Source organism: Urocitellus parryii, chromosome 8, assembly GCF_045843805.1.
Source record: "Urocitellus parryii isolate mUroPar1 chromosome 8, mUroPar1.hap1, whole genome shotgun sequence".
Lineage (NCBI taxonomy): Eukaryota > Metazoa > Chordata > Mammalia > Rodentia > Sciuridae > Urocitellus > Urocitellus parryii.
The window spans coordinates 97613672-97636950 of NC_135538.1; the positions used below are offsets into that span (position 1 = coordinate 97613672).

Sequence of the window (23279 nt, forward strand, 5' to 3'; positions counted from 1 at the left end):
GATAGGCAAAAACATGCCACTCCTATCAAAAAGTGAATTGGCTATATGTCTTAAAGATTTGATCTGAACTAGCACAGATATTTTTAAAAGGTGTTACACAAGAACATGAGTTGTTTAAACATTTTTTTAAGATAATTTAAAAACACAGAATCTGTTTTTGGTGATGAGCAAAGATTTACAAATATGTCTGATTGGGTTATTAGACCCTTTACCCAATCAGTGAAATTAATCCCCTGATAAGGATTAACTGAGTGGTAACTGAAAGCAGGTAGGGTATTGCTGGAGGATGTGGGTTATTAAGGGGTGTGCATTTGGGGTATATATTTTCTCTGTCGTGAGGGCAGTATCTCTCTCTAGGCTTGGTGATCATCATATCCTGAGACACTTCCCTCCCCTACACTCTTCTTCCCTGATGTTTAGCCTCACCCTGAGCCCCAGAAATGGAGCTAGCTGTCTGTGGACTGAAACCTCTGAAATGGTGAGCCCTCAAATAAATTTTTTCTTCTCTAAAATTATTCTTATCTTTTGGTTATAGCAGTTTAAAAAGCAAACTAAAACAGTGTCTATTCCACTAACTCCCAGTGTGACCTGGAGGGAAAAAAATTCACTTTGCACCTGGGCCTCAGTTTTTTCATCTTTAAAATCTGGTCCTGAGTAGGTGTGTTCCCGTTCCTCTTCTAGCTGACTAATTCATTGGTTCTGTGATCCTTAAGCAAAAAACTATTGGTTGATAATTTATGCTGTCTCAGAACTAAAATTATCTCTTTTTGGAATTTCCTGCTGTATGCCATAGCTGAATAGAAGCTGTGCACGTGGGGAGAGCAAAATAGACTCCCTGGATAACATAACCTGGGATCCTTAATACCAGTTCTCAGTTCTGCCATTTATTCTTTGAACTTTTATACAAACTGGTAAGTTTCACAGCATTCCTTCATGTGTTCTCTGAGTATTACCATATGTTCATTGATGATACATGTTAATTAATGTCAGTTGGTATACATGTTCATTGTTTATAAACCCACAGAACACTCACTATTGAGTGCTGCTGCTGCTGCTGCTGATGATGATTATGATGATGATGATTATATTGGGTCTAAACACGTAGAACACCAGTGATAAATAAGTACATTTTCTGCTCTGATTTTTGTAATAGAGTTCCTAAGCTATGACTGAAAACTCCCAAATTATTCTATTTTTATTCTTAGCCTTTCCTCTTCCAGGCTAGGAGGCAAGAGATTTAGGACACGTTAAAATTGCTTTCCAAAGAACAAGTTCTAAAAAATATCATAATGGAATTTTGTTCTGTCTGCTATATGTTCAACCTGTTTAAAAAACCAATACCATACCCTTTTCTTTACTCATAGTTTTCATCTAGAGCTGTTTCTTTTTCAGCTAGAAAACCATTTCCCTGGGGGATCAACTACACCAATCACTTTTTCTTTCTTTTTTTTTCAATGCATAGCTCCCAAATAGTAATGAAAATGGAGCAAAAACTACATTCTAACACCATTTTAGGACTCAAAATAAATTGTAGAAATTGAAATTGACAAGGAAGCATATTAGTTTTTCTCTTTGTCAATCCTTTAAGGGCACAATTAGTTGCTTACTACTACAGACTAAACATAATACTCAATTGTTTTCAATATTACACTGATCTAATACAATCATAAACCAAATCTTTATTTCTTCACAAGATATGATAAATAGCTTTCTTTCTCTATTTTAGAAGACAAGGGTTATTTGCCTTGTATTTCAGTGTGGCATATAATAATAAGAAAGTAAATAGTTCAATATTAAGATTCTCAGTTTTACAAATCCTTTTCAGTTTCTTCCTCTGCCTTATTTCCATCCCTGTCTTTCTTCACTGGCAATCAGTTGACTCCAAATTGTCAGCACTGTGTCAACAGCTGTTAGCTGATTTGGCATAAGGATTTCAAAGAGTATTTAAGCAGAGGACTAGATATGACCCTGATAGGTTGAAGCCATGCCCCATCCCACCCTCAGAGACTGTATACTAAACCCCACTCTGCTCTCTGCTAACACTTCACCCCCAGAAGTATCATTAGGGATGTTTGGGGTAGGGCAGTGGTGGTTGAGGAAAGAAAGGGTATGTGAATGCTAAAGAACATAGGAGCAGACCATAACTCCAGAGCTCCCTCCTATGTGACGCCTGCCAGCCTGATCTTCCTGGATTTGGGTCCATTCCTTCAGCTCCACATCTTTCCATATGTTGCTTCAAACTATGTTTCAAAGACTGGTCAACTCTTCCTAACACTTTACATGTGCTTCAAACAACTTTAAACTGTCAGTACACTCAAGAGTTTTCCCTCCCGCTCTAGACCTTGCCCACTGTATCATCCTTTCAGGCCCTCTAACTTGGTTTTAGACTGTGGCCATTGCTGAGTGATCTGAGGGAGACTAAGACCTCCCTCAAGGAGAATTGGTCATCTTTGTTTTCTCCCAGTTACGTTCTTCCTAGAACCAATATTCACGGCCATGGTATTTCTTTATTCAAACTTCATAATATAGGTGTGGTATTTACTGATTACTAAGAAGCCCATAGAAAAAAACTCTACACTGCCAACAGATTTCAACATTTCCAAAGACTGAGATCTTTTGTAAATTGGGATTAAAAAAAATGTTTATAATACTATCACATTGGTCTAAAATGTCGCCTAGACATTTAAAAACGGTTAGAATTTCATTCAAATTGGGAGCATAAAATATATTATCGGGCATGCAAAGCCTCAGAACATTTGCCAAATGAAGGCCTGCTTCATAAACCTTCTTGCATCAAGAACTTGAATAAGAAAAAAAAATACAGGATTATTCTCCAAGAAATATAGGAAGGAAGAAAAGTAAAATATTTTGAGTGTGTTCTTGACATAAAACAGAAACAAAATGAAATGCCATGAAAAATAAAGAAAGTATCTGTAATCATAACATGCAAGAAATAAATATCTAGACTTAAACAGTCTGAATATGATGAGAAGTAATGGAAAGGACCTAAAAGATTAAAATGTCCTACTAAGAGAAGATACAGATATTAAAACTTATAAACATGGGCCTGAACCATAAATTAAGGGGAATCATAACAACAGAGTAGGATAAATAACATTTAAACTGGTAAATTAAAACCATATCTCTCTAATGGGAATTTGGAAATAAAAGATAAATATGAAATTATGAAGCATGTAAAACAACATGACAGCCAAGCCCTGTGGCACACACCAGCAATCCCAGCAGCTTGAGAAGTTGAGACAGGAGGATCGAGAGTTCAAAGCCAGTCTCAGCAATTTAGTGAAGCCCTAAGCAACTCAATGATTACCTGTGTCTAAATAAAATACAAAAAAAAAAAAAATGTCTGGGAATGTGGCTCAGTAGTTAAGTGCCTTTGTGTTCAATTCTCAGTACTAAAACAACAACAGCAACAATAACAACAAAAAGACCCAACATGACATAATTAAGGCCATGTATTGAGATAATCTTATGTATTAAGAGAAATTTCTCCAAGATAAAAAAAAAAAGTCAATGTCAGGATCTGGGGTATACCTCAGTTGTAGAGCATGTGTCTAGCATACATGAGGCCTTAGATTCAATCCCCAGCACCAAAGCAAGTTTTAAAAAAATCAATATCAAATAAATAGATAAATGAATAAACAAGCCACCAGTGTTAGAAAAAGAATCGCCAATAAGAAGCATACAAACAAAAGTCACAGCAATTAAAAAATCAAAAGGGGAAAATGATTTATATTGCCAATATGCTTTAAAACAAAACCTAAATAGAAATCTCATTATCTTGAAAAATAGAATTCAAGGGGAAAAAAATCATGAAAGATAAAAATGCATTATAGAGTGCCTGCAAGCGAGGCGAACCTGCAAGCCACAGGCGGGCGGGTCAGGACCAGCAACCAGCCAAGTGACAGCAGCTACACGCGCCGGCGGGGAACGCAGACCGGACCCACAAGGACAGGTCCGGCGGACGGCTGAGGGCTAGGCCCGTCCCCTCCCCCAGTGTCTGCAGGTAGGAGGGGGACTGTGAACACCAGCAGAGCGGGCCCAAAGCCTGCTGAGGGGCGGAACCGGCCCCTCCCCCAGTGCCTGCAAGCGAGGGGAACCTGCAAGCCACAGGCGGGCGGGTCAGGACAAGCAACCAGCCAAGTGACAGCAGCTACATGCGCCGGCGGGGAACGCAGACCGGACCCACAAGGACAGCTCCGGCAGACGGCTGAGGGCTAGGCCCGTCCCTCCCCCAGTGTCTGCAGGTAGGAGGGGGACTGTGAACACCAGCAGAGCGGGCCCAAAGCCTGCTGAGGGGCGGAACCGGCCCCTCCCCCAGTGCCTGCAAGCAAGGGGAACCTGCAAGCCACGGGCGGGCGGGTCAGGACCAGCAACCAGCCAAGTGACAGCAGCTACGCGCGCCGGCGGGGAACGCGGACCGGACCCACTAGGACCCCACTAGGACAGGTCCGGCGGACGGCTGAGGGCTAGGCCCGTCCCCTCCCCCAGTGTCTGCAGGTAGGAGGGGGACTGTGAACACCAGCAGAGCGGGCCCACAGCCTGCTGAGGGGCGGAACCGGCCCCTCCCCCAGTGCCTGCAAGCGAGGGGAACCTGCAAGCCACGGGCGGGCGGGTCAGGACCAGCAACCAGCCAAGTGACAGCAGCTACACGTGCCGTCAGGGAACTCGGACCGGACCCACTAGGACAGGTCCGGCAGATGGCTGAGGGCTAGGCCCGTCCCCTCCCCCAGGGTCTGCAGGTAGGCGGGGGACTGTGAACACCAGCAGAGCGGGCCCAAAGCCTGCTGAGGGGCGGAACCGGCCCCTCCCCCAGTGCCTGCAAGCTAGGACAACCTGCAACCCATCGGGAGGTTAGGCCCAGCAACCTAAGGAGTGACACAGGTGCCCCTGGCGCCTGCTGGGTAGGTGGACCTTTGACCGACCAGCAAAGCAGACCTAGGGCCTGCCAGCATGGTAGACGGATCACACTAATTGGAGGAGGATCACAGCCACGACCTGCCCTGCAAGGGTGATTTTTCAACTATACAAGAGCAATATAAATAAATAGAGGGGGGAAATATCAAAGACACAACAATTTCACCAAGCAGAAAGAAACGCCAGCAGTATGAAACGACAAGGAAAGAAAGGTCCACAGGCAATGCAGGTCAACTCAACTTTAGAAGAGGTAATAGCTGCAACAGATGGAATGTCAGATAGAGAGCTCAGGACATACATGCTTCAGATGATCTGGAGTCTCAAGGAAGACATGAGACAGCAAAATCAGACAATGAAAGATCACATTGACAAACAAATCCAGGAAGTAAAAGATCAATTTCACAGGGAGATAGAGGTAATAAAAAACAAACAAATAGAAATACTAGAAATGCAGGAAACAATAAACCAACTTAAAAACTCAATTGAGAATACTACCAGCAGAGTGGATCACTTAGAAGATAGAACATCAGACAATGAAGACAGAGTATTTCAACTTGAAAAGAACATAGATAGCTCAGCAAGTCTACTAAGAAACCATGAGCAGAACATTCAAGAGCTATGGGATAATATCAAAAGACCAAACTTAAGAGTCATTGGGATACAGGAAGGCACAGAGCTCCAAACCAAAGGATTAAGCAATCTATTCAGTGAAATAATACAAGAAAACTTCCCAGACTTGAAGAATGAGACAGAATCCCAAATCCTAGAAGCCTACAGGACGCCGAATGTGCAAAATCATAAGAGATCCACACCTAGACACATTATAATGAAGATGTCCAACATACAGAATAAGGAGAGAATTTTAAAAGCTACAAGGGAAAGGAAGCAGATTACATTTAGGGGTAAACCAATCAGAATAACAGCTGATCTCTCAACACAGACTCTAAAAGCTAGAAGATCCTGGAATAACATATTTCAAACGCTTAAAGAAAATGGATTCCAACCAAGAATCTTGTATCCGGCGAAATTAAGCTTCAGGTTAGAAGATGAAATTAAAACCTTCCACGATAAACAAAAGTTAAAAGAATTCGCAGCTAGAAAACCATCTCTTCAAAAAATCCTTGGCAAAACATTACAGGAAGAGGAAATGGAAAATAACATTGAAAACCAACAATGGGAGGTAGGACAGTAAAGGGGGGAAAGTAGTCAAAGAGGATAACAAATCAGGTTTAGTAACATCAATAAACAAACATGGGCAGAAGAACAAACCATATCTCAATAATAACCCTAAATGTTAATGGCTTAAACTCACCAATTAAGAGACACAGGCTAGTAGAATGGATCAAAAAACAAGACCCAACAATATGCTGTCTACAGGAGACACATTTGATAGGAAAAGATATACATAGACTGAAGGTGAAAGGTTGGGAAAAATCATATCACTCATATGGACCGTGGAAACAAGCAGGAGTGTCCATACTCATATCTAATAAAATAGATTTCAAGCCAAAGCTAATCAAAAGGGACAAAGAAGGACACTTCATACTGCTCAAGGGAACCATACACCAACAAGACATAACAATCATAAATATATATGCCCCAAATAATGGTGCAGCTGTGTTCATCAAGCAAACTCTTCTCAAGTTCAAGAGTCTAATAGACCACCATACAATAATCATGGGAGACTTCAACACACCTCTCTCACCACTGGACAGATCTTCCAAACAAAAGTTAAATAAGGAAACTATAGAACTCAATAACACAATTAACAACCTAGACTTAATTGACATATATAGACTATACCACCCAACTTCAAGTAGCTACACTTTTTTCTCAGCAGCACATGGAACCTTCTCAAAAATAGACCATATACTATGTCACAGGGCAACTCTTAGACAATACAAAGGGGTAGAGATAATACCATGCATCTTGTCTGATCATAATGGAATGAAACTGAAAATCAATGATAAAAGAAGAAAGGAAAAATCAAACATCACCTGGAGAATGAACAATAGGTTGCTGAGTGATCAATGGGTTTTAGAAGACATCAAGGAGGAAATTAAAAAATTCCTAGAGTTAAATGAAAACACAGACACAACATATCGGAATCTATGGGACACATTGAAAGCAGTTCTAAGAGGAAAATTCATTGCTTGGAGTTCATTCCTCAAAAAAAGAAAAAACCAACAAGTAAATGATCTCATACTTCATCTCAAAATCCTAGAAAAAGAAGAGCAAAACAACAGCAAAAGAAGTAGAAGGCAAGAAATAATTAAAATCAGAGCTGAAATTAATGAAATTGAAACAAAAGAAACAATTGAAAAAATTGACAAAACTAAAAGCTGGTTCTTTGAAAAAATAAAGAAAATTGACAGACCCTTAGCCATGCTAACGAAGAGAAGAAGAGAGAGAACCCAAATTACTAGCATACGGGATGAAAAAGGCAATATCACAACAGATACTTCAGAAATACAGAAGATAATCAGAAATTATTTTGAATCCTTATACTCCAATAAAATAGAAGATAGTGAAGGCATAGATAAATTCTTTGAGTCCTATGATCTGCCCAGATTGAGCCAGGAGGATATAGACAACCTAAACAGACCAATAACAATAGAGGAAATAGAAGAAACCATCAAAAGACTACCAACTAAGAAAAGCCCAGGACCGGATGGGTATACAGCAGAGTTTTACAAAACCTTTAAAGAGGAACTAACACCAATACTTTTCAAGCTATTTCAGGAAATAGAAAAAGAGGGAGAACTTCCAAATTCGTTCTACGAGGCCAACATCACCCTGATTCCGAAACCAGACAAAGACACTTCAAAGAAAGAAAACTACAGACCAATATCTCTAATGAACCTTGATGCAAAAATCCTCAATAAAATTCTGGCGAATCGGACTCAAATACATATCAAAAAAATTATACACCATGATCAAGTAGGATTCATCCCTGGTATGCAAGGTTGGTTCAATATATGGAAATCAATAAATGTTATCCACCACATCAATAGACTTAAAAATAAGAACCATATGATCATCTCGATAGATGCAGAAAAAGCTTTGGACAAAGTACAGCATCCCTTTATGTTCAAAACTCTAGAAAAATTAGGGATAACTGGATCATACCTCAACATTGTAAAAGCAATCTATGATAAGCCACAGGCCAGCATCATTCTGAATGGAGAAAAATTGAAGGCATTCCCTCTAAGATCTGGTACAAGACAGGGATGCCCTCTCACACCACTTCTGTTCAACATAGTCCTCGAAACACTGGCCAGAGCAATTAGGCAGACGAAAGAAATTAAAGGCATAAAAATAGGAAAAGAAGAACTTAAATTATCACTATTTGCAGATGATATGATTCTATACCTAGCAGACCCAAAAGGGTCTACAAAGAAGCTATTAGAGCTAATAAATGAATTCAGCAAAGTGGCCGGATATAAGATCAACACGCATAAATCAAAGGCATTCCTGTATATCAGCGACAAATCCTCTGAAACGGAAATGAGGAAAACTACTCCATTCACAATATCCCCCCAAAAAATAAAATACTTGGGAATCAACCTAACAAAAGAGGTGAAAGATTTATACAATGAAAATTACAGAACCCTAAAGAAAGATATAGAAGAAGACCTTAGAAGATGGAAAAATATACCCTGCTCATGGATAGGCAGAACTAACATCATCAAAATGGCGATATTACCAAAAGTCCTATATAAGTTCAATGCAATGCCAATCAAAATCCCAACAGCATTTCTTGTAGAAATCGATAAAAGAATCATGAAATTCATATGGAATAATAAAAGACCCAGAATAGCAAAAACAATACTAAGCAGGAAGTGTGAATCAGGCGGTATAGGGAATCCAGACTTCAAACTATACTACAGAGCAATAGTAACAAAAACAGCATGGTACTGGTACCAAAACAGGCGGGTGGACCAATGGTACAGAATAGAGGACACAGTAACCAATCCACAATACTACAACTATCTTATTTTTGATAAAGGGGCTAAAAGCATGCAATGGAGGAAGGATAGCATCTTCAACAAATGGTGCTGGGAAAACTGGAAATCCATTTGCACCAAAATGAAGCTGAATCCCTATCTCTCGCCGTGCACAAAAGTTAACTCAAAATGGATCAAGGAGCTTGATATTAAATCAGAGACATGGCATCTGATAGAAGAAAACGTTGGTTATGATCTACACGCTGTGGGATCGGGCTCCAAATTCCTCAATAGGACACCCATAGTGCTAGAGTTAACAAATAGAATCAACAAATGGGACTTACTCAAACTAAAAAGTTTTTTCTCAGCAAAAGAAACAATAAGAGAGATAAACAGGGAGCCTACATCCTGGGAACAAATCTTTACTCCACACACTTCAGATAGAGCCCTAATAACCAGAATATACAAAGAACTCAAAAAATTAGACAATAAGATAACAAATAACCCAATCAATAAATGGGCCAAGGACCTGAACAGACACTTCTCAGAGGAGGACATACAATCAATCAACAAGTACATGAAAAAATGCTCACCATCGCTAGCAGTCAGAGAAATGCAAATCAAAACTACCCTAAGATACCATCTCACTCCAGTAAGACTGGCAGCCATTAGGAAGTCAAACAACAATAAGTGCTGGAGAGGATGCGGGGAAAAGGGCACTCTTGTTCATTGCTGGTGGGACTGCAAATTGGTGCAGCCAATTTGGAAAGCAGTATGGAGATTTCTTGGAAAGCTGGGAATGGAACCACCATTTGACCCAGCTATTCCCCTTCTCGGTCTATTCCCTAAAGCCCTAACAAGAGCATGCTACAGGGACACTGCTACATCGATGTTCATAGCAGCACAATTCACGATAGCAAGACTGTGGAACCAGCCTAGATGCCCTTCAATAGATGAATGGATAAAAAAAATGTGGCATTTATATACCATGGAGTATTACTCTGCATTAAAAAATGACAAAATCATAGAATTTGGAGGGAAATGGATGGCATTAGAGCAGATTATGCTAAGTGAAGCTAGTCAATCTTTAAAAAACAAATACCAAATGACTCCTTTGATATAAGGGGAGTAAACAAGGACAGGGTAGGGACGAAGAGCTTGAGAAGAAGATTTACATTAAACAGGGATGAGAGGTGGGAGGGAAAGGAAGTGAGAAGGGAAATTGCATGGAAATGGAAGGGGATCCTCAGGGTTATACAAAATGTCATATAAGAGGAAAGGAGGGGCAAGACAAGATAATACAAATGGAAGTAATGATTTACAGTAGAAGGGGTAGAGAGAGAAAAGGGGAGGGGAGGGGGGATAGTAGAGAATAGGACAGACAGCAGAATACATCAGACACTAGAAAGGCAATATGTCAATCAATGGAAGGGAAACTGATGTGATACAGCAATTTGTATACGGGGTAAAAGCGGGAGTTCATAATCCACGTGAATCAACCGTGTAATATGATGTATTAAGAACTATGTAATGTTATGAACGACCAATAAAAAAAAATGCATTATATACTAATCGAAAATCAGTTAACAAAAAAATATGACCACTGTGAACATACATTCCTAAAAACGTAGCTTCCAAATATTGTATATTCCAATGTTTGATTAATACTTTAAGGGAAGAGAGGCCTTACACTTCACTTGAACGCCTTTATGGGGATAAGAAAGTGTCTAATGTTCAATTGGAGCTAAATAAATAGATCTATACAACCTAAGGCCCAGACTCACAGAGAGCTTTCTTACACCTCAAACAGATTTCCATTTGATTCATAGAACACATGGAGCGTGTGACTTATAAGAAGGCTGAATGGGCAGTGGCAGCTGTGTGCTATGAAGTGCAAGAAGCTCACTTGTCCTTGATGCCTCCATCTGAAAAAATGCCAACTGATGGCAGGTTTTGTTTTTCCCCGAGGCTTATGAAATACACACATAGTTAATAAATTTCAAGGGGCCAGCATGTTATAAGAGCTTTAAAAATTATCTTTCTCAAAGTAGAATTTGCCTCACTAAAAATGTCAACCTGCCTGCCTCCAGCCACACATCTCTTTCCAATTAGCAAACTCTTAATTTTTATAATGATTTTATTAAAAATGTCACAATAAAATTCTTCATTTAGATAGTATGAGTTCAATTTCCTGATAACAAATGAGTTCTGGGACAAATGTCACTAAGATTGAAGCGAAAGAGACATATGAATAAGAAATTGATTGTTCTCAGTTTCCTGGAAGAAATTTAAAAGTCAACTGTTTTGTGATTACATTAAGTACATTTTAAGAATGATGGCTGGTAATTAGATAATCTGAAACATGGCCAGTTTCAAATGCCAACCTACCATTAAGGCAGCTATTGAAATATATTGTGTTGAAATGCTCTTTTTGCCCTCTGTTGGAGACCCTAACTAAATAGGATTGATACTTCCATTTTGCAGAATTGCTTCTCTTAAAATGCCTACTGGTATTCATTTTTTAATGTTAAAAGTCCAATTAATTTGCATTTAGCCATTTGCACAGAATGTTCCTAATGAACACAATAAACAAATTCATATTGTGAAAACAACTTGGCATCAGCAAATAGTGCTTGTGCTTTGGTTTCCTGAAAAATCTCAAAACATTAAAAACCCATTTTGAGTTGGATAAAGTTTTTCTCTCTCATCCCACCCACCTCAAAGGTTTTTCTCTTCTAATGTTTCCTAATCATTATCCAGTTCCCATTACTTCCAAAAATTACAGAAACGTTTTAGAATTGAGAGCAAGACACTTTATCTTTATGATGAACCCAAATAAATTACCTTGACTCATTCACTTAGAATGATTTCTAATTGTATTTAAAGTTAGAGCCCATCAGACATTATTAAGAAGTAGGTAGAAAGAGGTTTGGCTCCAAAATTCAAAATGACCTTCTTTGTTAAGTGGATGCCTCAGTACATTATTTTTGTTTTGTTGTTTTGCTTCTTTTTGAGACAGGCTCTCTCACCAAGAGAACTTATGATCCTTATGAACTTATGGCCAAGAACTTATGGCCTTGAACTTATGATCCTCCTGCCTTAGCCTCCCAAGTAGCTGGGATTATAGGCATATGCCACCATGCCTGGATTTGTTTTATTTGTAAGTATACTTATAAAAATTTTTTCACATCTCTGAATCTAAACAGGTACCATTTACTTTAGAAAAAACAAATTGTTATTTCAAAGCTCCCTCAGCCTTTGAACCAGTGAAGGTTTGGTGAAGGTTAGAGGAACATGAGATTTTTTCTTCTCCAGATAAATCATAATTGCCTTATTACAGTTAAATGATCATTGATAAAGTATGAGGAGAAGCCTCAGAGGAAAAAAAAAATCTCCATTTAGAAGAGCTACTAAAAAAATTAAAACATGCTCAGTAATATGTCTATAATATTAATATTTTAACTCATGGATTTCTATAGATGCATGGCATCAATTCTCTAAATATCATTGTAATGATAATACCAGTTACAATGTTCTCAATAATGTTAACAGTACAAAATTTACAAGTGTTCTAAATTTGAAAAACAACAAATAAAAGGAAAAAATGAAGACAAAGAAATGGAATAAAGGAAATCAACAATTACAGGGTAAAATATCCAAAGAGTCTCAGGAAAAGATGCTGATGGCCTCCTAGCAGGCGAGAGCCATTTGGGAAGGGGCCCTTCCCACTTATCCATCCTGGACGTGAAGGCCCATTTCCTGTCTTTTGTCCTCTTACCTCGCTCACAAAGCACCTTTCTACCACAAAACCTCTGAAGTAGGAAGTGAGTGTGCCATCTCCTAATACCATCTGATTTGGAAGCAAAGGGAGCTGTGGTGTCTGACCTTTGCTACTGATTTGTTTTCCTCTACTCACTAAACTGTGTACTTCTCATTCATAATACATTTTGCTAAGTAGGTTCCCTCACTATTCTAATAGATGACCCACTCGTGGCTCATGATAAGTACAGTTGTCCTTTAGCAAAAACAAGTACTGGATGGAATTATACTGAAAACACCTGCATTTTGTTCATTCTTCCATTTTTTTCAATGCACACAAGTTCTATTTCCTCTTTATTCATTTTTTTTCTCTTTATTCTTAATCTATAATCTCAAGAGAAGCTGCTCAGAAGAAAAGGCTAATAAAAAGCGATCAGAAAATATTCCATTGTTATAAAGATAAAATACATTTCAAGTAAAATGCTTTATCTTTCTTAGCAAAAACATAATTCTAATATAAAAGATTATTGTGATTTAAACTATATTTATGAAAAAGGCACTTCACTTTCCTTAAGAGTAAATCATATGAAAGTACAAGTGGAAAGCTGTGGTATTTTTCAGAGAAATTACTTTTAATAATTGAAGTAGTGCACAGGAAAAGAAAATACGTATGTCTTTGAGTCAATAAAGCCACAAATGCTGGAAATCTAAACACTTAGATCCAATTGTAAATGTTACACACACATGTGGACAATATCGATTGTGAACTCAACCTAGCATTTTATATTTTAATTATTATAAAAAAATAATTAAAAATCTGTCACCTAAGCTAATGAGTACACTATTTAATAGTTATGATTCCTCTTATTTACTGGGTTATTTTAAATTTTTTAGCATTTAAAGTCTTTTAAATTGACATATTTGTGAGTTATCATGTGAGGTTTCAATGAATGTATACACTGTGGAATGTTCAAATCAAGGTAAGCATATCTATCTCCTCAAATATTTATCATTTATTTGTGGAAAAAGATTCAAAACCCTTTCTTCTAGAATTTTTTAAAATGTACAGTATCATTTTGTACACTTGACAAATTTACATTATCATTTTCTATAGTTGCCCTATTGTGCAGAGGAACACCAGAACTTATTTCTCATATTGATCTGTAGCTAAGTACTGTTGCCAATCTTTGTTCACCCACCCACCCCTCCCTTACTGGGGATTTTATGAGAAAAACAAAAAGAAAAAGTTCAATTATGACTGAGCACTTATCAACCTAGAAATATAAATAGTTTCCTTTTAAAGTTATTATTCATAATAAAATTCATTTCCTTAGTGAATCATTACAGAATTTAAAAGCAAAAGAAGGAAAGTTTGTTTTCAAAGGAAAGCACAAAATTTTCTATGAAGTAAAAACTGCAGTCACCCAGTACACTGACATTCTGAGTTTAGAAATTTTAAGTGGAGTCATGAATCTGCATTTATCTAAAGTTCCCACATAATTCTAATGCAGTTAGCCCAGTTTGGGTCCTAGAGTCAGAATTTTTAAAACAAATGCAAAGCTCTACTATTATAGCTGAGACAGAAACTCACTAAAAAGAATGAAGTACATGGCAAAGAATTAATGTAAATTAAATTATATGCACATAAAATATCAAGGCAACTTTTGAGAGAAAGTGCACAAGCAACAAACAAAAGCAAAATAATAATAATACATATCAAATACTTTGGAATAGTTCCCTAGAGGAAGAAAGAAGGATGAGAAATGGAAATGAAAGGGAATACATATGTAAATAAATTGGAACGCATTATATGTCTTAATGAAAAGGAAAAGGCACTTAAAGTGAGAGTAATGTCCTACAAGTTAAGTTGGTGGACTATTTCTGCAATCCAGCACCAAAATCTCATAATAAAGACAGATGCTGGAAGACCTATAATAAAGGCAGATGCTGAAAGACCTATAAAATTGAGTACTTAAGTTGGAACATGAAAATTTTACTTGCAACAATTCTAGAATAGAAGGATCTTCTCCCCATTGTTTTGTTTTGTTTGGGCTTTTTTGTTTTGTTTTGTTGTCTTTTTACAAGGAAGGAGACTAAAAGCAAGAGTTTTATTTGTTTTTTCAAATACAGGCATAAAACATTTTACTCAACAAAAGAAATTCAGCAAATGATGCCTTAATACAAAGACTCTGCAGATGAATTTCAACTTTCTTTTCACTATAAGTAGAGTGATTTTATAGTTTCTAATCAAATCATGCCACTTTCAAAAATGAAAATGGGCACTAAAAATAATTAAAGTCAAATCATTTTAAAACAATTATTGACTGAAATATTTTATTAGAGTGGTAGACATAAAATGTTTGTTTTCAAATAACTATTTTTTTAAATAAAATTCCCTAAAAAAAGGAAAATATATTAGTATATATTTTTAAATGCCCCAGACCGATGGAAATATATAGTCATTCACATAGGAATATGGATTTTTCCTGTCTATATAAGAGAGGTTAAGGTCTTGCCCTGACCTCTAGCAATGATAGCAGCATGGGGGTCTTGCAAGTGGCAGTGGGTATGGTCAGGGCTCTGAGGGGTTCTGGGTGAGGAAAAGAGAGTTGGTTTGAACAACTCTTTCTGGTCCTGAAGTGAAAGTTATAGTGAGAGGGATTTTTCAAGAGCCCATTCCAAAGAAAAGCACTTGAAATTGAAAGCTAGCCCTTGCATTAAAAATGTACAATAGAATTTAACAGCAGTGGGGCCAATAGGATGTTATATCTGCAAAGAACGTCACTATACTTATTCATCTCTTTCAGGGGACATGAGCAGACTCAAATTGAAATGGTGTATGGTTACAAACCAGGCACAATGATAATGCATTTTTAGAAAACTGAATGTAAAATAAAATGGCTGCATGGTCACAAACCGGCATCAAAAATTTTTAACTGAAAGAGAAGATGTCCTTAAGGATGCCTGTGAATTTTCTCCTGGGGCTTCAAAGCTATCTATAAAGATCCCATTCTTGCTTGTAAAACCTCTCAAGCTTTCACAGTAAATAGAGACTTCCTGCTTCAGAAATCCTAGCCTTCCTCCTGCCAGCAGATCAGAAAAGTCACCCTGACTGTGAAGACTTTGTCCTCACTCCTCTGGGTTCTATACATAGGCTGGTCATGTGTTTTCTTGTTTGAAGCTGATGTAAATTGGCAGAGTAGGAACTCAAGGGAGAAAGAGATGACTCCAGATAACTTCCTGTCTAGAGGGCCTGTAGTTGAGCTAAAAATTTTTTTAAAATAAATAAATAAATAAATAAAAAGCAGAGGATGGGGGTAGTTGGAATGAGAAAAAATGAAACAGTGCATATGACAGAATAATTAAGTTGGAATATTTAAAGCAGCCAGAAGAAATGGTATTTGGGTTGGTTTAAGTAGATAGGTACACCTCCAAGATTATGAGTAGAAGATAGAAGAAATGAAGTGAAGGATGGATGGATAACAGTATCAAAGTTATGGAGAGGGATAACTTATTTACTTTATGTGCATATAAGTTTTTCCACCTACAGGCCAGGAAAACAGTTGAAATGCCTGATGCAACATAATAATGGTGTCTATGAAGAGTCATCTTTGTAAAATAACTGAATTTTCTAACAGAAAAGACTTCGAAGGCCTTAATCTAGACATAAACACATGTATGGCACATGATTCTTTACTGTCCTTGAAGATAAAAATATTTAAATGCATTACAAGACAGAGGGAAAATTGGAAAAATGACTAGAAATGAGAGACAATTTTAAGATAGTAGCCCCACATACTCAGATGCACTGTTCTTTTGTGCTCTTCCTGGTTTCAGCAGAATGCACTGTTTTTTTGTGCTCTTCCTGGTTTCAGCAGTATGCATAGCCCAATGCATGACATAGCAAAAATGAAGACAATGTTTTGATAGCCAAAGTTTGGATTTGCAGGAGCCTGAGTTTCAATTTTAAATCATAAACATGAGATTGGGAAATATAGATATGTATATTTGTGTATGTATAAACACACACACACATACACACAATCCATCCAGCTATGTCATCTTGGACCTGTTTGACACCATCCAGCCCCTGAACTTCAAACCATCTGCCTCTATTTTTCTTGCTTTAGGGCATTTTCTGGAGATTTATGCTGCTCCTCTCCCAGGAACAACCCTCAATTAGTGACTGTCAGAACTTCCCTCCCCTCTTTTCTTACACCAAAGCTCTGAGCTCTATCCTCCATTGGCTTTTCAGAGTTCCTCCACCTAAGATTAAGCTCCAGTTCCCAATCACGGTTTGCTTGCTAACATACCCTTTAGGATACCCCTCCCTCTCTGCCTTGTCTAATCCTGGAACCACTTCTAAAGTAACTTCTAATATGTAAATTCTCTTTCTTGTTTGAGAAGCTCAAACAAAAATACAATTGATTCTTAGTATTCATATTTTTATCAGCCAATCAATAAAAATTTTGTTTTATGTATGGTTTCTGCTTTACTATTCTACAGTTTTATTGATAACTCATGACCTACAGCACTGTAATTCATGCCTAAAAATTAAAAGCCTACCTGACATGCTCCTCGTTGTTTGTAGAAACTCTAGACAGCACTTCAACCCCAGATTTCACATTCATTTTAAATAACTAAATTAGTAAGCAAATATACACAAACAAAAATAGTTCTAAGTACATCACAAAAGAACAAATGTTTATAGCATGATGGCTGAGACAAGAAAGTAGAGCACTGCCTTGTTCAACCTCAGCTAAGAACATGTCTCAAATTTTTTCCTGTTCTGTGCATGCCCATATATGACCAGAAAAGCAAATTCAGTAAGAAGGTATTAATGCAGTGTTATAAATGAATTTTAAGTAGTAGATGAACTCACAAATATGGATCCTTTTGGAGGGTTCCTCTGGCAAAGGGAGTAGGAGCAGTAGGTCATCTAAAATGATGGTTTTGGAATGGTCACAAAGAGTTTACCTGCTTTCAGCATGTGGTGACAATGTGATCCCATGAATGCTGAAGGTCACTGAAATAGCTGACCTGGAGCCCATATGGGCATGTCATGCAGGTGAAGAAAGAAAGATGCAGCCAGGTATTATCCAACAGGTGGTCAGACATCAGACAGAAATGAGAACTCCCTATTAGATACCAGAGTCCATAAATAGCAGAAGGAAATCAGATGCTTCCTTCCTTTACATCCTGAATCCACCTATGCTCCATACCCCGGTGCTCCAAAAGCTGGAAATCAGATGCAGTTCTCAACAGAAGAGGTATCCTCATTTGACTGAAATTATTCTAAGCATATGGGTAAAGCCATAAATTAATTCAGATTTAGGATATGCTTAAAATAGAAATAATTATCAAACATTGGGGATTTATAGTAAAGAGTTGAATCATTTTAGTATTCATTCACCAACACATATTTATTGCCATGTCTAGAAAGTGAGAATACCATATTAAAGGTGTCACATCCTAGATGGACACGAAGGCATGCCTAGCAAATAAACAAATACAGGATGACCTATAAAATGCATGACATGTTTTGGCACAGGCAAGGATTATAGAAATTGAAGGGTGAAAAATAAAGACCACTTTTAATGTTGACATATGGAGACACTTCACCCAAGAGGAAGGATAATTTAACTAGTCATAAAGCACAATAATGGTTTGCACAAATAAGGGGGGAGAAAAGACCAGATGCCATGGCATATACCTATAATCCCGCTCCTCAGGAGGCTGAGGCAGGAGGATCACAACTTCAAGGTCAGCCTCAACAACTTAGTAAATCCTCATATTAAAAGGAAAGAAAGAAAGAGACAGGAAAAGAGAGAGAGATGCAATCAGGGGGGAAGTAGGAAAGTATTTTCTATGAGAAGAATGCCCGAGGAGTTGAACATGCTCAAGGCATGCCTGGAGGAAAATAAATAGATCAGTTTAAACTAAGTCGAATAATAATAAAGAATAGTGTGAGATAATATGACTAGCATGGCATTTCTCTTGGTGAATGACTAGTTATGAGGACAAAGCAGAAAAGCATGAATGAATCATAATAGACAAATCTAGTTTTGAGCCTGGGAATTTAGAATTAGGATATTAATGACAGAAGTAGGGAAGCCAGTGCAGAGCTAGTTTCGGGCAAAATGAATATGAGGTGACAACATGACATCCAGGGAAGTGATAAGCAAGCAGCTAAAGATGAGAAACTGGATCTCGTGGAGAAACAAAATTGGAAATGTGGATTTGAGACTTATCAATGCTGAGATAATTACTGAGGCCTGTGAGTGGTGACTATCTGACGTGAGGCAATTAAAAAAAAAAGTAGAAGTGATGTCCACAAAGAAAACAAAGAAGGAGCTGTCAGGAAATTAGAATGTAATCTATCCCAGGAGAAGAGTCAGGACAATATGCAAGAGGGCATGAGATCAGCAGCATGAAATGCCAGACAGGGATAAAAGAGACAGAGACCAAGGAGCGGCAGAATTTCCTGATGAGATTATTCTAGTGGGAGCAATGTCAGTGGAGAGGTAGAGGTAAAGGAATTCTTTTGAGAATGGGTTTAAGAGTTAGCTGATAGAGAAGGAAAAGATAATTGTTATTTGACCATTATAAGACAAATAAAATTAAGAAATTGCTAGATTTATAGCATCATCCAGGAATAGGGTGAGGAGCTACTTTCGTTTTATTTTTATGTTTGATGTTCCTGCACACTAAAGGAAAGCATTCATTCCATGGAGGAAAATCAATCAAGGAATAACAATTCCAGAAGGCTTTGAAAAAAAGATGATCTAACCTAGCTCATTGTGTTTCAGGCACTGTTCTGTGTGGTTTATACATATTAGACCATCTTTTCTATAATACTCTGAAAAGTTGAGTACTATTATCATCTTTGTTTTAAAGATGAGTAAATGGAGGCATGAAGAGGCCAACTGACATGCCCAATATCACCATCTGGAAGGCATGGGGTCAGAATGAATTCAGGTTAAGTGACTAGAAGCATTATACTCTTATCCACTGGGCTATATCACTTTCAGTGATTATCGAGGAAGTAAATGAATGACTTTCTTCATGAGACTGGAGGCAAGAAAGGAAGGTAGATATCCTGGTTTATGCCAGAATGACAATGAAAGCACCTGAGACTATCATGTGAGGTGTGACATCATATTACAGAGTTCCATCTGGAAACTAAGAAAGGAGAGAAGAGGTTGGGAGAGGACTTAGTACTTGAGGAGTTCCTGGAATTCAGAAGGATGCACTGCAGACTCAACATAAGCATACAACTGTGGGACGCCTTCTGGAGCCCCTACGGATAAGGCACCCCTAAAGACTGATAAGTCAAGGTCAGTGTGGACCTCCAGAGAAAGGGTGGAAGATCTGAGTCTGGAGATAAGCCCAGTGGGTAAAGTTGTAAGGTCGAACTTGGGAGAGATGTGAGGATATTGGAGAAAAGTTAATGTAGGTGGCAGATTACATTTTATAATTCCAGACAAGAGGCAGTTTTCAAGTAAAAAGAATTTTGATAAATTAATATGGTATTGGCTCAATATCAACAACACAAGGTTTGTAAACCTACATATCAAACTGGATGATCCATATATTTCAACAGGAGCAATAGATACAAGTCTAAGCAATTGAGTCTTCCACTAGAAAAATATTGTCTTACTACAGGATGATGACCATGATGGTGATTTTATTAATAATATTATTTTAGATTTGATTGGTTCCTTATTCACTATCAATTAATCTCAGACTCTGAAAAACAAAATTTGTTATGTGAACTGAAAGTACATGTCCAAATTCACATGGCTTTGGCTTTTACTTTTTTCTTCTTCTTTTCTTTCTTTTTCTGTTTGCTTGTTTCAGGCAGGATCTCACTGTGTTGCCAAGGCTAGTTTCCAACTCATAGGTTCAAGAGATCCTTTCACTTCAGCCTCCCAAGCAGTCAGGGCTATAAGGCATTAGCCACCATGCCTAGATCCACATGACTTAAGTGAACAAGCAAAGGCTAACATATGAATGAAATGCTGAGTCAATCCTTGTTGAACAGTTCTAGAAAACACCATTAAAAATCAAAAGAGTAGAATAGTTCATGTAATTAATTCATGACTAGGAAATACAATCATAACCCTATGATAGATGACATTTTATAATAAACTGGCTATATTATTATAAGAATTATTAACTTCAATAACTAAATGGATTTCATAGATGTTGGCAAACATTAAGTCACAGAGAATTTCAAATAATATAAAACCATTTTTAAATATCAGTCTTCCTCCGCTGATATACTTTTTTATTTAAGATCAGGAGTAAAAAACAACCAAAAGTCATAAAAATGTCATGTTGAACTTTGTTGGCAGACAATGGATGTTTTAGACCTTGTTTAATCAGGATTGATCACTCAGCTCTCAAAGATGGCATAAAATATAAACAGCTCATTCTTCTTTGTACAATAATGTTCACTATTTAGATGGTTGTTTGTGTTTATTTAGACTGAGTTTATAACCATTATTTCAAAAATAAATAAATAAATAAAATTTAAGCTTAGGGCCCAGGGAGTACCCAGGAGTATTGTTCACCTGTTTCTTGGAAGATGGCCTTCATGGATTTTCAACTATAGTGATGTATTTAATTAGTTATAAAGAATTTGGAAGATAAATGCTTAACAAGATTTTGAATTATTCAAGAAAATTTATTTGAAGGCCCAGTTTTACTGGTAAATCATTTTTTAGGAGATTTTCATTGTCTGAGAATCTGTACTAGCTAGGTTGCCATTACAATACAGCACTCTAAACATCAAACAGAGTTTACACGTAAGTGCAATATAGTGTTGACTGCTGGCTTTTTTTTTTTTGCAGGGTGGGGGGATACTGAGGACTAAACTCAGGGCACTCGACCACTGAGCCACATTCCCAGACCTATTTTATATTTTATTTAGAGACAGGGTCTCACTGAGTTGCTTAGGGCCTTGCCGTTGCTGAGGCTGGCTTTGAAATCTTGATTCTCCTGTCTCAGCCTCCTGAGCTGCTGGGATTTCAGGCATGTGCCACCGTGCCCAGCTTGATTGCTGGCTTTTAATAAAACACATGATTATATTCCAGAACCAATCGAAAATATTTAATACTTTGTTTCCTGTATGCACACATACATACATTTTATGTATCCACACATACACATATACATTTGTGCATATATATACATATATTGATGCATAAATGTACATGTGTATGTGTGTGTGTGTGTATATATATATATATATTTAATATATATATAAATATATATATTTCTCCAGGTACTGAACACTTCATGACTTTTTACATATCTCATTACTCTGCACTAATGAGATGGCTAGACTCATTTAAAAATCCGTTAATATTTTTCAGATACTTGCTGAAATTCTAAGTATTTCTTTGCACGTTGACTGAAATTACAAGTGCCTCCTCATCAACTAACTGTGATTTAAAGAAGCTTTTTAAGACCACTGAACTAAAACTACAACAATAAATTTTTAATGGCATCTTGTAAAGTTTTAGAAAACTTCTTGCCATCTCCACATTAGTGTCAAAACACTAAAAATGAGAAACACAAATCAGGAAATGACTTTAGAAAGAAAAGTAAATTTTTATTATTTCTCAAGTTCAATTATTATCTGCTTATAAATAACGTTCTTCAATACAAATACCTGGTATTCTTAGCACATTTAAATATTAAATCTTTAAATATTCTTAATCTATAAGTTTCTTCCTTATGTAAGTTTTAATGGTTAAGCATAGTGAAGGTTCCCAGCACAGACATCCCCGTTTGGGTAGAGAATTCTCACCTTATTATAGGCGTTGTGACTAAGGAGGGTGTGAGAATTCGCCTGTTCATCACTCAGTGAGAAGGAGGACAAATGACTGAAGGGTCCTGGGGTAAGACAGTCAGCATGTGGGAGGGTCTGAGGCTGCAGCAGGGACTTAGCAGGAGGATAGAGTTTAGTCTGATATAAAGGATGGAGAGAAACAGGCTTGTGAGGCACTGTCACATCCTGGGAAGAAGAAAGGCATAAGGAGTACGTTAGTGGACAAGAGTCGAGCACACTTTTAGTTCTATTGTAGATGCACTAGTATGAAGAACAGACTTCTCATAAGGAGGTATCACTCACAAGACACCTGCTTCAGAGTGTACTATTTGTCTCTTTCAATAATTCCTTTTTATCCCCCATCTCCAGCCTTTGTGCAGAGCAAAATAAGGGCCTGCACAGTGTCTCCTGAAGGGGGCTAAGTTTGTTATTTTTGGAAGTCTTGAGAGCAGAAATGTGTAAGAAAGGAGAGAGCCTATCCAAAGAGGTTGGATGGGGATATTTAAAGAGGAAATAGCGGTGGAAATCAATTCAAGGATGCTTCTGACTTTCTCTGGAAAAAATTGGAGGAGACAGAATAGGGCATTGTAGAAGATATTAAGATCTGAGTGGAGGGATTGAGGTACTAGGTTTAGTTCACCAAATAGTGAGTTATCAAGTTTAATTTAGCAGAAAAAAAGAATTGGGGAAAGTTGAATCTGAAAGGAATGAAGGAAGACTTCAATTCCAGGCATTGTCCCCTTGGAGAGAACCCAGCTGTGCAACCCCAGAGAGAGGTAACAGCCCTTAGTGTGATCTTT

The 23279-nt window shown here is 37.5% G+C and overlaps 1 protein-coding gene across 18 annotated transcripts in view; it reads right to left on the reverse strand.

The window, feature by feature from the left end:
• The window catches only part of Mlip (muscular LMNA interacting protein), a 237267-nt gene that overhangs the window by 15983 nt on the left and 198005 nt on the right, over positions 1–23279 (reverse strand). For 14 of the 18 annotated variants that reach the window (XM_077801981.1, XM_077801982.1, XM_026411254.2 and 11 more), the window contains one exon: positions 22459–22665. The exons of the other annotated variants lie outside the window; for them this stretch is intronic. In XM_077801981.1, coding sequence (XP_077658107.1) covers positions 22459–22665 — 207 coding nt within the window. The remainder of the gene's footprint in view (positions 1–22458; positions 22666–23279) is intronic. 18 annotated transcript variants of the gene reach the window in all.